The sequence below is a fragment of the Vombatus ursinus genome, unplaced genomic scaffold (genome assembly GCF_900497805.2).
Source record: "Vombatus ursinus unplaced genomic scaffold, bare-nosed wombat genome assembly UNPS02011334.1, whole genome shotgun sequence".
Lineage (NCBI taxonomy): Eukaryota > Metazoa > Chordata > Mammalia > Diprotodontia > Vombatidae > Vombatus > Vombatus ursinus.
In genome coordinates this window covers 2,764,066-2,779,121 of record NW_020951112.1, presented here as the reverse complement: position 1 = coordinate 2,779,121, position 15,056 = coordinate 2,764,066, and the positions used below count along the sequence as shown (strand labels likewise).

At 43.1% G+C, this 15,056-nt stretch overlaps 1 protein-coding gene across 1 annotated transcript in view; it reads left to right on the top strand.

The window, feature by feature from the left end:
• ANO4 (anoctamin 4) overlaps positions 1–15,056 on the top strand; it is a 416,340-nt gene that overhangs the window by 346,914 nt on the left and 54,370 nt on the right. Inside the window, exons 14-16 of the mRNA XM_027855801.1 lie at positions 175–309; positions 4,633–4,729; positions 12,043–12,103. Coding sequence (XP_027711602.1) covers positions 175–309; positions 4,633–4,729; positions 12,043–12,103 — 293 coding nt within the window. The remainder of the gene's footprint in view (positions 1–174; positions 310–4,632; positions 4,730–12,042; positions 12,104–15,056) is intronic.

Below are 15,056 nucleotides of genomic sequence, written 5' to 3'. Positions count from 1 at the left end.
AGGAGCACGAGGATTGTTTCATATACTATCACATTTAATGCCTTTGTGATCTTGGCAAGTCACTTCCCTCCAAGCCCTCAAGCTTTACAGAATCCCACAATTCTGCTTTTTTGAACAGTTCTGCAGGAAATTGACCCATGAGCCTGACTTTGCTGGTGGTTGTGTTTTACACAGGCGGTATTTTGGTGAGAAGATCGGTCTCTACTTTGCCTGGTTGGGCTGGTACACAGGAATGCTCTTCCCAGCTGCCTTCATTGGACTCTTTGTCTTTTTGTATGGAGTTACCACTCTGGACCACTGCCAAGTCAGGTAAGAAGGGAGAGCAGATTGGGTATTTGTGGCTTTCTTCCTCTAATGCCCCATAGTGACCTGGGGGTGACTGTATGTTAAACACAAGTCCATCTTCCTAGAGCTCTAGGTCCAGCAGCTTGGTCCTACCCTCTAGAAAGTCTTCAAGCTTGGCCCCAGTAATGGAAGACACCTGGTCCTTCAAGACCAGACTAGCTGAAAGCACAGCCATTCAACCCCAGGCTGGCCACAGGCTGTTTTTCAGCCCCAGAAGTTATCCAAGACCATCAACTCTATCACAAAAGAATAATAATCAATCTCTATGAAGGACATTGTCTCCCAGGTAAAACAGCAGATCCTGGAAATGTTTGTAGCTTTAACAACTCACAAAATAATTACCCAGTGTGTTTAAAATAGGGAAGTTTGACTTTTCTATGAGGTAGCAATTAAATCCTTTCATAGTAAAAATGAGATAACATTTGTAAAATGCTCTGCAAACCTTAAAGTGTTACATAAATGTTAGTTATCATCATCATTATCATTTTATTATTTTTTTTCTTATTATTATTATGCTGCCCATTTTTACAAAAAGACCTTTCACTCCTATTCCAAGGAGAAACACCTCTTTGCAAACCAGAGAAGTTTGGGGATTTGAAGGGAATTTAAGTCTTTCCTATAATCAGGAAAGAGTAAAAAATAATTCCAGAAATCTAATTCAATGCAACAAACACTTATTAAACCCCTACTCTATGCAAGGTGTTATGCCAGGTTCAAGAGATACAGAGACAAAAGCGATATAGTCCCCAAGCTCAAATTTTGGTGTCAGCCTAAAAAATGAATATACCTTTGAAAAGTGAGAATCATTTGTTCACCAGCAGGTCTCCAGTCTTTACCTTCTTCAATCCACTATCACCCAGCTGCTGAAGTTATTGTCCTGACTCTCTTGCTGGGCTGGGGCACTGCCTACCCAAGGACCTCCAGGAAAAAAAATACAAATTCAGCTTTTTAAATTCACTTTTATTTTCAGTCCTGGATTCTCTCCTTCCCCTCACTCACCCATTAAGAAGGCAAGAAAAACAAACCCTGTTACAAATGCGTAGAATCATGCACAACAAATTCCCATATGAGCCATGTTGAAAAAAGAAGAAAATAAAAGATGAGAAGAAAGGAAGGAAGGAGAGAAAGAAAGAGGGAAGGGGAGAGAAGAACACAGAGAGGGAGGGGGGCTTCTCCCTATCTCTGAATCCTTCACTTCTCTACCAGGAGGTAGACGGTGTGTCTGGAGTCCTTTGGAATTGTGGAGGGTCATTGCATTGATCAGTTCCCAAGTCTTTCAAATCAGCTTGACTTTTAAACAACAAAAGCAATAACAGTAACAATAGCTAACATTTTCATAGCACTTTAAGGTTTAGCAAAGCACTCTACATACGCTTCTTTATTTAGTTTGTAAAACAGTCCTGTGAATCCAGTGAATCCAGTCATCTCCATTTTATAGATGCAGAGGCTGCGATTAAGCGGCTTGCCCAGAGTCACGCACACCTAGCGTGTGTTAGGTACAAGTTACTCTCTAGTCTTCCTGACTCCAGCTTTCAATGCTCCATCCATGTCACTACTTAGTTGCCTCCCAGACCTTCTCCATATGGATCCAGTTAACCTTCCCAAGGCTGTTACACAGTATTCCCCTATAGACACTCTACCAGCCTGGTGGCACAAATCAGCCCCTAGAAGCAAGCTGCTCTCCGCATCCAGTCTGCAGGCCTTTGCACAGACTATCTGTTCCTCAAACTGGAATGCACTCCCTCCTCATCTCCACCTCCTAGAATTAGTTTCAGCCTCAGTAAATCACCTTCCATGAGAAGTCTTTCCTGAGCCCTCTAATTATTAAGTGCTCTCTCCCTCTTCAGATTATACTGTGTATGTGATATATAGAGGCAGCTGGTGGTGCCATAGTGCCTAGAGCTCTGGGCCTGGAGCCGGTGGGACCTGAGTTCAAATATGGCCCGACACTTCCCAGTTGTGTGACCCTGAACAAGTCACTTAACCTCCATTTGCCTCCATTTCCTTAGCTGTAAAATGGGGATAGTAGCAGCACCCACCTCAAAGAGTTGTTGAAAGGATCAAATGTGATAATATTGGCAAAGCATTTAACATAGTGTCTGGCACATAGTAGGCCCTTTCTAAATGTGTATTTCAGATTATTCATCTTTGTGTGTACACATATCTGTATATATACACATATACATACAAATATATATGACATTTAAGTGAGTCAGAGCTGCACAACAAGCATTTAGCAGGTGTATATACATGTGTGTACACATGTGCCTTGTGTAAATGTACATGCATGTCTCTATACATGTATGTATGTGTGTATATTCACAGACACACAACCTCCTCAGAGTTGGAAACTGGACTCAAATCTTTCTGGCTTTCAGACCAGCTCTCTGTCCTCCTAGGTACACATTACTCACATGTGTGTATATTTAAATACATATATACATACATGTATGTACATGTATACACATATAATTGGCTATAACATTGTGCACATACACGTGCCTATGCTCATACACATGTATGTCCACATACATATATAAATGTACATATACACAGGAAAGGAGGTGGGTGACAGTGAGAAGAGGCTAAGACAAACCATCCCCTGCCCACAGCACTCCTGAACGCTGCCAGAACCGCATTAAGATGTAACTGGGAAATATTAAACTAAATCAGAGCACACTAGAACACGGGAGATGTTACTATGTGGCTTTCTAAGCCAGCCCGCAGCCGGCAGGGTCCTCCTGTGCAGTTTGGTGCCTCTGGTTCCTCTCTGCGTGTGACCCCAGCGGGCCTGGAAGCCAGGAGGGCCTGAGTTCCAGTTCCATCTCTGACACAGAGCGGCTGTGTGAGCCTCAGCAAATCCCCAACCTTTCATCCCTCTGAACAACTCTTAAGATTTTAAATAGCAGGGAAGTTGCAGACCTGCACGGGGAGGGCAAGTGTCCTCACCCAGGAGTTCCCTCTAAGATAGATAGACAGACAGACAGACAGACAGATAGATAGATAGATAGATAGATAGATAGATAGATAAAACACACACACACACACACACACATATAAAGGTTCAGTCTCAACCCTACATATGGCTATACTGGGTATCCCAAAAGTCTGAATGCATTTGGAAGCTGCAGTGGTTTCAAACCTCACTCAGACTTTTGGGACTCAGCATGCTGAAAATCTAACTGAGTAACAAATCTGCTGTATTTGTTCATCTCTCCTTCTGCACTTTTTTTGTTTTCTTCTCTGATTTTTAAGAAAATGTTTTGTTGAGGTGACCAGATAAGTATCTGCATTGGTACAGAGAGTTTCCTCAACCTGAGATTCCCCATACCGATGCAAGCACAGACCCAGTCCCTACTCCTGAATGCATGCCAAAGGTCTGGATCAGCAAAACCTTGTGTATGTCTGCTTATCCCCTATACAAGCACCTGCAGCCTCGAGGCCACATGTGGCCCTCTAGGTCCTCAAGGTCCCCTTCTAGGTCCTCCACCCTTTTACGGAATCCAAACTTCACAGAACAAATCCCCTTAATAAAAGGGTCCTTCTAGGTCCTTGGGTGTGGCCTTTTGACTGAGTTCAAGATTTACAAAACAAATCCTTTTATTAAGGATTAATAAAATAAATCCTTTTATTATGTTCTGTGCCCTATTAGAATGTAAGCTCTGTGAGGTCAAGACTGTTTTTCCTTTTGTTTTTGCATCTCCAAAGCCTAGAGTACTTGGAGCCTTGAGTACCTCATGTGCTTTAAAAACACTCCCTGGAGGATTAGATGAATAAGATAGCACTTTCTATTTATTCATTCATTCATTTGCTTGCTTATTTATTTATTTAAGCCAAAATCCATAGCCTTTAGTTTTTCTTCAGCCATCATTCATTGAAAATGGATCCTACTGCTAGTCAGATGCAGAGACACACACAGAGAAAGGGAGAGAGGGGAGAAAGAGTGACACAGAGAGAGAGAATTGTTTCAGCCGTGCAGAGTTTTTATGATCAAATTTGGGTAATTTTGTGCATAACTCTAAGTATGTTGGTTCATATATTTTTCTGATGTTAGCTTATTAATATGTAAAACTGAGCAGACACAATCATAAATAAGGTGGTTTATCACATTATTAAAATGTGCAGGCACCACGATTTTTACCATCGCCAGCAGAAAAGGTTGCAAAGCTTGTGAAAGCAGAAATTTAATCGACCAGATACAGTTTATCAATAGAATGTCCTGGAGAAGTTGGAGCAAAATTACACTTGTATGAGAAAATAGCAGCCCTTGTCTGTTCTCTTTTCCAGTAAAGAAGTCTGCCAAGCTACCGATATCATCATGTGTCCCGTGTGTGATAAATATTGTCCTTTCATGAGGCTGTCAGACAGCTGTGTTTATGCCAAGGTAAATCCCAATTTTGCATGTTCTCTCTAGGTTGTGTTTTCTTGATGTGGCTGAGCTATACTTTCTTCTCAAGCAAAGTGGAAGGGCTTAGCTACTCTATAGTGTTTTCCTCTATTTGTCTGCTTGCCTGGGGAAGGAAGGAAGGAAGAAAAAGAAAGGAAGGAAGGAAGGAAGGAAAAGAAAGGAAGGAAGGAAAGAAAAGAAAGGAAGGAAGGAGGATAGAAAGAAAGAAAGAGAAAGTTAAGAGCAAGCTCATAAAATCATAGATTTAGAGCAGGAAGGATCCTCAGATCCCACCCCTCATTTGAGAGATGAGAAATAAGGCCCAGTGTATATATATGTATGTATTATATATGATAAATATATATTTGTTGTGTGTATATCTATTATTACACAATGTAAATATAGCATATAATAGGTATACATTACATGTGACAAATATAGAGTTATGGAGAGATATAAAATCACATTTGACTCTTACAGCAGCACTACTATCCCTATTTTACAGATGAGGAAACTGAGGGTAAGATAAAGTTTAAGAAAGGTTAAAGAACTTTCCCAGGCCACCACAGCTATTAAGTGTCTCCAGCAGGATTTGAACTCGAGTCTCCCTGACCCTAGGTCCAGCACTCTATGCCACCTTGCTGCCTTTGAGAGTAAATTTGAGTGCTCAGGGTGCCCAGAGTAGAACAAAAGAAAGCATGCTAACTTTGGCAAATGTGGTGAGAGAGGTGAAATGTATAAAGAAAACTCGATTCCACAGAGAAAGAGGGGCATCCCAGTGGGATTCAGGAACATTTCAGGTGGATGAGGACAGAAAAGTTCCATCCATAACATGAGTAAGTTGAAGGGGCAGATTCTGAGCCATAAGGAGCGGGTTTCAAATCCGCTCTTGCTCAGAAATCTCAGGTCAGTCCCTTCTGCCGCTGCTTTTACATTAAAAGAGAAAGTCTCTGATAAGGTCTGAGTGATGTTTTCTGAGAGAATATCCGTCATAAAAGTTGTGAGAGGAGATGTATTGGAAACAACAGAACAAACCCTTTGTTTTCTCTAAAGGACTGTGTTGATTTGTTGTTTCTGAATGCCTACCAAGGTGAGAACTAGACATGTGTTTGCATTCTTCATCCAAGAGCTGGTCTTGAACGTGGGCTTAGTAGAACGAAAAAAAAAAACCATCATAAGAACGGGTAGATTGAAATGGCAGGATGGTGAGGGAGAGAGAGCACTGCCTCTGGAGTCAGGGGTCTGGGTTCACATCCCACCTCGGATGCCGATTACCTTTGTGACCTTGGGTAAGTCACCTCACCTTTCTGTATCTCAGTTTCCTCACTGGTAAAATAAACAGCTTGGAATAGGTAACGTCTGAGGTCTCTTCCACTTCTGAGTCACTTCCACTCCCTCTGCCTCCATTTCCCCATATGTAAAAGGAAGAAGCTGGATTAAATGACCTTTGAGGCCCTTCTGGTTCTATGATCCTAAAAACGGTCATTGAAAAGATTGGGGTGGTTCCATTAAAGACTCTGTCTAATTGAAACCAGTAACGGATTCAGTCTACCAGTCAACATTGTATGTTTTTGTGTCCAACTCATCGTGACCCCCTCTGGGGTATTCTTGGCAAAGATCCTGGGGTGGTTTACCATTTCCTTCTCCAGCTCATTTTACAGGTGAGGAAACTGAGGCAAACAAGGTGAAGTGACTTGGCCAGGGTCACTTACCTAGAAGGTGTCTGAGGCTGAATTTGAACTTGTGTCTTCCTGACTCCAGGCCTGTTGCTCTGTGCACTATGGCTCCCTCTAGCTGCCCCTCGACTTTGTATACTGGTCCACCATCAGTGCAGACTATGATTTCTGCTGCTTCTAGTCAACATCCCCAGGTGATGCTGCTGCTGCACCGCTGAACTGGGGACCGGGAAAGCCTGGGCTCTAATCTGCAGCAAATCCCGAGTCTTCTCTTCATTCCCTCTGTCACCTTCTCCTCCCCGGGCCTCAGTTTCCTTACCTGTGAACTGAGGGGGCATCACGTGCCTTGCCACACTCTTGGGATGCTCACACGCGGTGATTTCTGTAAACTGCTTTGCAAGTATTAATGCTCTGTCAGAGCGCCTGATGGATATGGAAGAGAACATTATGTGTGTTCTGATGCGCAATGGGCTCTGAGGCACCATAGCAGCCATGAACCATGATCCTAATTCAGTTAACCCCTCTCGGCCTCAGTTTTCCCAGCTGTAAAATGGTGACCATAATAACTCCAACACCTCGTGGGGGTTATCGTGAGGATTAAATGGGATGATCTATGTGCTGCTAGAATGTTCTGAGGCGTATTACGCAGAGGTGCAAGTCCCACAAAAGAGCTGCGTGACCTTGGACAAGTCTCAGCACCCCGAGGCAACTCTCTAAGACTGACTGTAAATTACAAATGTATTACGGATAATTAATTAATTTAAATAAATAAATAAATTACAAAGGAGCTCCCAATCTGCATCAGGGGAAAGAGTTTCCCCCCTGGGGATTCCCTACAAAGTGGGAAATCTGATGAAATCTTAGTGCCCAAAACAACAAAAGCATACAGAAGGCAGGTCAAAACCATAAAATCAGACTTCTCTCATCGAAAGCAGACTGACTTTTTTGCATTCGTATCTCCAGTGCGTAGTGCCTGGAACACAGTAAGTGCCTAATCAATGCATTTTCATTTATACATCTAGTATGCGCTCTCATGGTGTCTACTGCAGATGAGTACACAGATCTCAGTGCTTTCTCTCTCTTCCCATGTTCAATAAGCTGTTCTCCCTTTGGAGAACCAACTTGAGGAAGAAGCTGAAATCAATTCCACCTTATTAGAGCAGGAAACGTCCTCTTTGCAGTAGCCTCATTCTCACAGGGATAATAATGTATGTTTTATATAGGAGCATTAAAAAAAAAAACCACCCTCCTGTGCCAAGAAGCATCATTCATTCCAGCTTGGCATTGGTGCTGGCGTGATTTACACAGGCTAGAAACCCTCGGCTTGGCAGAGATCTCTCTTCTCCTCAAGCCCTCGCCACTACAGAAGTGATCCAAGTGGTAGAGAAATCCCCAGCTGTCTCTCTGTTATGTGTAAAGGATAAATATAGCTGTTATTCAGCAGGATTAATATGGGTCAAAATGATGGTTTCCGTGGCTTAGCTAGCTCAGCCCCGCTTTGGGAAACAGTCACGGCTTTTTTAATATGAAGAAAGTATGAAGTCGGGGATCTTTGGAAAACAAAGCCTCCTCTGTTTACACGGAACGTATTTGAGTCACCAAGCATATGTTCAGAGCCTCCTATGCACCAGGCACTGTGCAAAGCCCTTCTGATACAAAGAAAAAACAAAACAAAAAACAAAAACCCCAGTTCCAGCCTTAAGAAGCTCCTAGTCTAATGGGTGAGACAGCCTTCAAACAATGAGGGACAGTAAGATATGTACAGGATAAAGAGGAGATAATCAACTGAAGGCAGGCACTTGCATTAAAAGATTATTTCAAAATATTCTTTGTGTGAATGACTGAAATATTCATTTAATGATTACTATGTGCCAAGCACTCGATATATATGTATATATATATATAGATGTAGATATAGATATAGATATAGATAGATATAGAAATAGATATAGGTATAGACATAGATGTAGATATTTATATCCATTATAGCATAGATATGTTTTTCTTTTCCAAGGCAGTCATGGTTAAGTGACTTGCCCAGGGTCACATAGCTAATAAGTGTCAAGCTTCTGTGGTCAGATTTGAACTCAGGTCTTCCTGACTCCAGGGCCAGTGCTCTATCTACTGTGCCATCCAGCTACCTCCATCATAGATATTTATAACCACTACAATCCCTGCCCTCAATGAACTTACATTATAATAGGAGTAAGGAAGGTCTTGCAGTAGCTAGGTGGCACAGTGGATAGAGTGCCAGGCCTGGAATCAGGAAGGCCTGAGTTCAAATCTGGCTTCAGATACTTACTAGCTGTGTGACCCTGGGCAAGTCACTTAACCCTGTTTGCCTCTGTTTCCTCATCTGCAAAATGAACTGGAGAAGGAAATGGCAAACCACTCCAGGATCTTTGCCAATAAAATCCTAAGTGGGGTCACAAAGAATCAGACATGACTGAAAAATGACTAAGTAACAAAAAAAGAAGTTCTTACTATGAATCAAAGTTGCTTTTGTTGCTGTTGTTTTTATCATGGAAGTGTGATTTTATTGAGAGAAGGAACTCTTGCTATGCAGTGCTGCTACTCTGCCCTCGAGAGGGAGTTATCTAGGACTCAGAGAGTTTAGTGTAAGTGATTTGTCCAGAGTGATATGGCCATTGTGTGTCAGAAACAGGACGGGCATGAAAATGCCAATGATGAGATATTTATGTGACCCTGGGCAGGTACCTGAGTCTCAACCAAGAAGCACAAGCCTTGGGTCAGATCAGGGGTTCTCAAACTCTTTTGTTTCAGGTCCTCTTGGGTAGTCTGGTTAAACTTATGGAGCCCTTCTCAGAATAATGTGCTTAAATGAATAAAATGAAGTTACCGAATTCAAAAGGAAACCAAAATAGTGTTATTTTTCCCCATTTAAGTTCACAGACCTCCCCTACCAAATCTAACTACAGACTGGGGAGCAGGGCGGTCTATGGACTTCAGGTAAAGAACTTTTGGATTAGATTTTAGAATGACAGATTTCAGCTGGAAAGGACCTCAGATACTATCTAATCCAACCCCCTAATTTTATATAGTAAGAAATTAAGGCCCAGAAAGGCTCAGTGCCCAAGGTCACTCAGGCAGTAACAGAGCCAGAATCTGAACCATGGTCCTGACACCAGAGTCATGACCTTTTCAGCTCCAAATCTGTTCTGCTAGAGTGGGATTGAGAGCTGGGAAGGACCTCGGGGTCATGGGGTCCAACCTCCTCGTTGTGCAGACAGGGAAGCCAAGGTCCAAAGAGAAGTGATGAGCCGAGATTTAAACCCAGATTCTCAGACTCCAAGCTGAGCGTCCTTTCTGCTGTCTCACGTTGCCTTTAACATCTCAGATCCCTTGAGCTCCATGATTCCAGAATACTGTCTAAATATGGGAAATCAATGAAAGAGGGAACAATATTCTTCAAGAGTCCCACACTTCCTGAGGAAAACCAAGTCAACATCTGGTATAGACTGCCCTGTATGTGGCATTCACCACCTGACTTCCCTACTGTTTCCTAATGAGATGTGGTGTCCTCGAATCTCAGAATTCTGGCATTAGAAGAGGCCTCAGTGGTTCTTACAGGACCGCAGATTTCTAGCTGGGAGGGAGCTGAGAGACCATCTCTTTTTACTCCCTCATTTTCCAGACTAGGAAACCAAGGCCCAGAAAAGTAAAGTAACTTGTCCAAGGTCACAGAGTAGCCAGACCATCATTTAAACCCAGGCCCTCTGACTTCAAGTCCCCTGCATCACTCACTCATAATCTGAAAAACATACGCCTAGTGAGAGGTCATCCATCCGCTTGAAGACTTCCAAGAAGGGAACCATCCCCCTTAATTCTAGTGCCTTCCCCCGTTAATTATTTCCAATTCATCCTTTACGTAACTTAACTTGTTTGTACAGTTCTCTGCATGGTGTCTCCTCCATTATACCCAGAGCTCCTTGAGGGCAGGGCCTGTCTTCTGCCTTTCTTTATATCCCCAGTGCATAGCACATTGCTTGGCACATGTTATCATTTTCAGTCCTGTCTGACTCTCCATGACCCCATTTGGGGTTTTCTTGGCAGAGACACTGGAGTGGTTCGCCATTGCCTTCTCCAGCTCATTTCACAGATGAGGAAACTGAGGCAAACAGGGTGAAGTGACTTGCCCAGGGTCACACAGCTAGTAATGAAAATAGGTCTTCCTGACTCCAGGCCTGGTGCTCTATGCACTGCATCATTTAGCTGCCCACCAAACACAAAGCAGTAGGTGCTTAATGAGTGTTTATTGACTGACTAGCTTCTGGAGGAAGCCCATTCCATTTCTGGGCAGCACCATTTGTTCTAGAGTTTTCCCTGACATCAAACCGCATCTACCTCACTACAACTGCCTCCCGCTGCTCTTAGTTTTGTGTGTTAGCACCAAGCAGAACAAGGCCAGGCCCTTTCCATATGATAACCCTGCAAATATTTGGAGCCAATTAATATGTCTCCTCTACCTCCCCTGCCTGACCCCACACAAGTTTTGTTTTGCTTTTTTTTCGCCCACCAGCTGAATATCCGTTGTTACTTGAACTTATCCTCCTCAATCAATCAATCAAACATTTATTAAGTACCTACTATGTGCCAGGCACTGTGCTAAGTGCTAGGGATACAAAAAGAGGCAGAAGACTGTCCCTGCCATCAAGGAGCTTACATTCTAATGGGGGAGATAACACGCAAACAAATATGTACAAACAAGCTAATGTACAAGACATATATGAAATAACCAAAGAGGGAAGGCAATGGAATTAACAGGGGGTGAGGAAGACTTCCTGTAAAAGGTGAGATTTGAGTTGGGACCTAAAGGAAGCCGGGGAGGTCAGTAGTGAGAGTGGAGACAGAAGAGCACTCCAAGTACAGAGGACAGCCAGAGAGAACGCCTGGAGCTGAGAGATGGAGGGTCTTGTTCATGGAGTGGGATCTCTTGAATAAGTAGAAGGGTAGCTGTGGTAAGGAGTGGGCCACCTCGTCAGGTAAGGCAGGGGTAAAGGAGGAGATATTGGTGAAGGCATCTGAGTGATAGGAGATGAGGAAGAGGAAAAATGAGGGAACTCACAGCAAACGGTCTCAATTTTTTCTATAAAATATGAGACAAAATTCTCAGCTGAAGGGTGAGGGCAGGGGGAATCATGGGAGGTTTGAGGAGGGATGAGAAGGTGTGGGAGAGTCACTGTGGAGAGAGGAAGAGGGAGCTGATGGGGGAGGCAGAGTAGGGTTGCCTGGCAGCAGTGAGGGCCCACTTGAGGTTGTGTAACATAAATTTGTAGTAGACATTCTGGTGACCCTCCTCTTATTAAAACATGAGATCCTTATAAAATGGGAAGCACGCAGTGCATGATAAACATGTGATCCTTAATCTTCCAAGAATGTGCCAGTGACTCCGGATTCAACGTCTCCTTCCCTCCAAAGGACTTCAACCATTTCTTGTCCCTACCTCTTCATGGCTATGGGTGCCCCCTTCCGAATTTGGCCCTTGAAAAGTCACTGAGCCACCACCCAGGCTCTTACAGAAACCAGAAAAGAAAATAATAAAAAAAAAACCTCGTGTATCAGAATTACTTGATCTTCATAAATAAACTAACTCGTGACTCCTGTTGTCCTCAGGTAACCCATCTTTTTGACAACGGAGCTACCGTCTTTTTTGCTGTTTTCATGGCAGTCTGGGGTAAGTTGCTGGGAGGTGTCTCATTTCAGTGATTACATAATACCGTTCTCGCCGATCCGATCTCACAGCACCAATGTCCAGTCTAATGTGAATTTTCTCTGTCTGCATCCCTGCCTTCAGTCTCCCTAATATATATCATGAGCTCCCAGAAATTCAATTCAATAAATGTTTTTAAAAGGGCCTGCTTGGCTCAGCACTGGGGACGTAGAGACAAAAACAGGACCTGCCCTCAAGGAACCTGCATCTTATTGGATTGACCACCTCTTAGTTATCTTTGGGTCTCTCAACATTTAGATTTGTATATAGGAACCACTGGAGAAAGAAATGGTAAACCACTCCAGTATCTTTGCCAAGAAAACCCCAGAGGGAGTCATGAAGAGTCAGATATGATGGAAACAGCTGAGCAGTTCACTGATTTATCTGACATGCCTATTAAATGGCTGCTATTTGTTGTCATTCAATCATTTTTCAGTCATGCCCAACTCTTTGTGACCCTACTTGGGGTTTTCTTGGCAAAGATATTGGAGCCATTTCCTTTTCCAGCTTATTTGATGGATGAAGAAACTGAGGCAAACATGGTTAAGTGACTTGCCCAGGGTGACATAGCTAGTTAGTGTCTGAGGCCAGATTTGAACTTGGGACTTCTTGACTCCAGGCTCAGGGTTGTATCTTCTGTGTCACTTAGCTGCCTTAATTCAATGAATATGTACCTTTTAAAGTCTGACATTGAATGCTGATAAAAAGAGAGTTTTAACTAAATTGGAGTAACTTGTTTCTCAATGTAAAGGTAAGGCTAGGACTAAATTTGGAATCTTTTAATTTGCTTCAACTAACATTCTAGAAGGAAATCAGGCGGTGCACATTTATATAGCATTTTAAACTTTGCAGTAATGGTAATAATAACGTAGCATTTTAAGGTTGGCAGAGTTCTTTACAAAGATGATCTCATCTCTCTCCATTGAACCATCTGGTGCCTGGCATACAGCAGGTGTTTAATCATTGCTCCCTGACTGATGGAAGGGCAAGATAAAGGACTTTACTAGCTAAATGCAGGTTCCTGCAGCTCTTGCTGGGCTAGGGGTTTTCTGTAGCCAGCCCTTACAAGATACCTGGACAAGGGAAGTCCGTGCCCTTGTTTCCTCTTTGCTCGAATTCTCATGCTTTTCCACAGATCTGCAAGGTTCTGTTTTGAACTGGCCCTGCAGGAGCCCACAAGGCTCTTTTACCAAGTTAAAATGAACTTTCTGAAACACCCCCAGTGGCTGCATTAGCCAGCATGGACCAGCCAAGATGGGCCTACCTCAGGCCATGATTAGCACCTTGCCGAGTGAAATTGATGGCTGGGAGTCCATAAGTTGGAGTTACTGAGGCTTTTCCCTAGCTCTGGGTTTTGTTCAGAAACATGCAAAGAAGACAGCAATGACAGAATCCACACTGGCTTCTCTTCCTGGGATGGGGGACAGGGGAGGGCACAAAACGTGAGTCATTAGGGAGCTAGCTGTTGGCAGGGACGAGTCTGGAAGCAGATCATCTACACCGATCTTCGCTTCTCTTTGGTTTGTGGTGGGGCTTTTTTGGTTTCTTACTTTCATTTGTTACCAAGAACTGAATTCTCTGCAATAAACAAACTCAGTGAAATCTTCATCAAATCTAACCAAAATGTCAAGATTATGATTACGTGTTTGAGAGGCAGCTTGGCACAATGGTTAGCAAGTTAACCCAGGAGTCAGAAACCCCTGGCTTCAACTTTTGTTTTCAACAGTTGCTGGCTTGTGACCATGGATAAATTGCTTAACCTCTCAGTGCCCCCATTATTAGAAATTAGGCATTATTAGTATTAGAAATGAGGCAATTCCTAAGACTAAGTTACAAACAAATTGCTGATCTATATTGGTAGATGAAGTTTTCATCTCCAGGGTGCCCCGCATTGATCAAATCTCAGGTCCAGATCTAAAACTAGTAATGATTGTTTTAATGTGAATCTCATTACAAAAGGGAGGAAGGAAGGAAGGAAGGAAAGAAGGAAGGAAGGAAGGAGATAGATGCTTATTATACTGCAATTTTTGAAAGTTAATTTTAATTTGTTTTTTGCTTCCAGATTTAATTTGGGGGATGTAGAGTACGGGTTCTAGACCTGTGATTAAATCAGTGTGGGGAACTCCTAGTGTGAAAACTCCCTCCACTGATGCAGGTCAGCAGTTTTCTGCACTTCACACTGCATTGAGAGGGTTGGGGCACTGGGAGCGCACAGCCGGGATGTTTCCAAGGCAGAGTTGGAACACCAGTCTTCCCGGCTCCAAGGCCAGCCCTCTATTCCAACACATTGCCTTTCTCGTTTCTGGATACGTGTCCTAATTATAACTTTCATAGTCACATATGAATCAACCTGAAGAAATTATGAAAAGTGAGTTTTTAATTGCGTAAAATATTTACCACTGAGACTATTAGATGAGTAGGATGATTTCCACCTCCTCTCTTAAGCTTCACATTACTTTAACTAAGTTGGGTGATTTCTGCTCTCAGTTGCCTCAGCAGGGATTGCAACGCCTATCCTGTCTAATGATGGGGCTGATGGTTTGAATTTACACAGCACTTTTTAAAAAGTTCTCAAAGTGCTTAATATACAGGGCGTCATTGCAGAGAACCCAATATTTCGAGGTGAAATGAGGCTGAGGGGCCGTCCTGCCACTCCTCTCACTTTATAGGTGAATATGAGATTTGTCCAGAGGCCTCCAGATGGGATGTGAGCCCAGGTTCCCTGGTTTCAGTGCTCTCTCCACTAATACCATACCGAGCACGGTGCTGTCCCATTTTAACAAGGAAGACTCTGAGGCTCAGGGAGGATGGTTGACTTGCCAGATGTCATGGTCAGGTGCCATAGAGCAAACGGTCATTAAGCATGGGGCATTCAGCAGGAAATCTCCCCTCCAGAGGAAACAATATTGGCTTCACT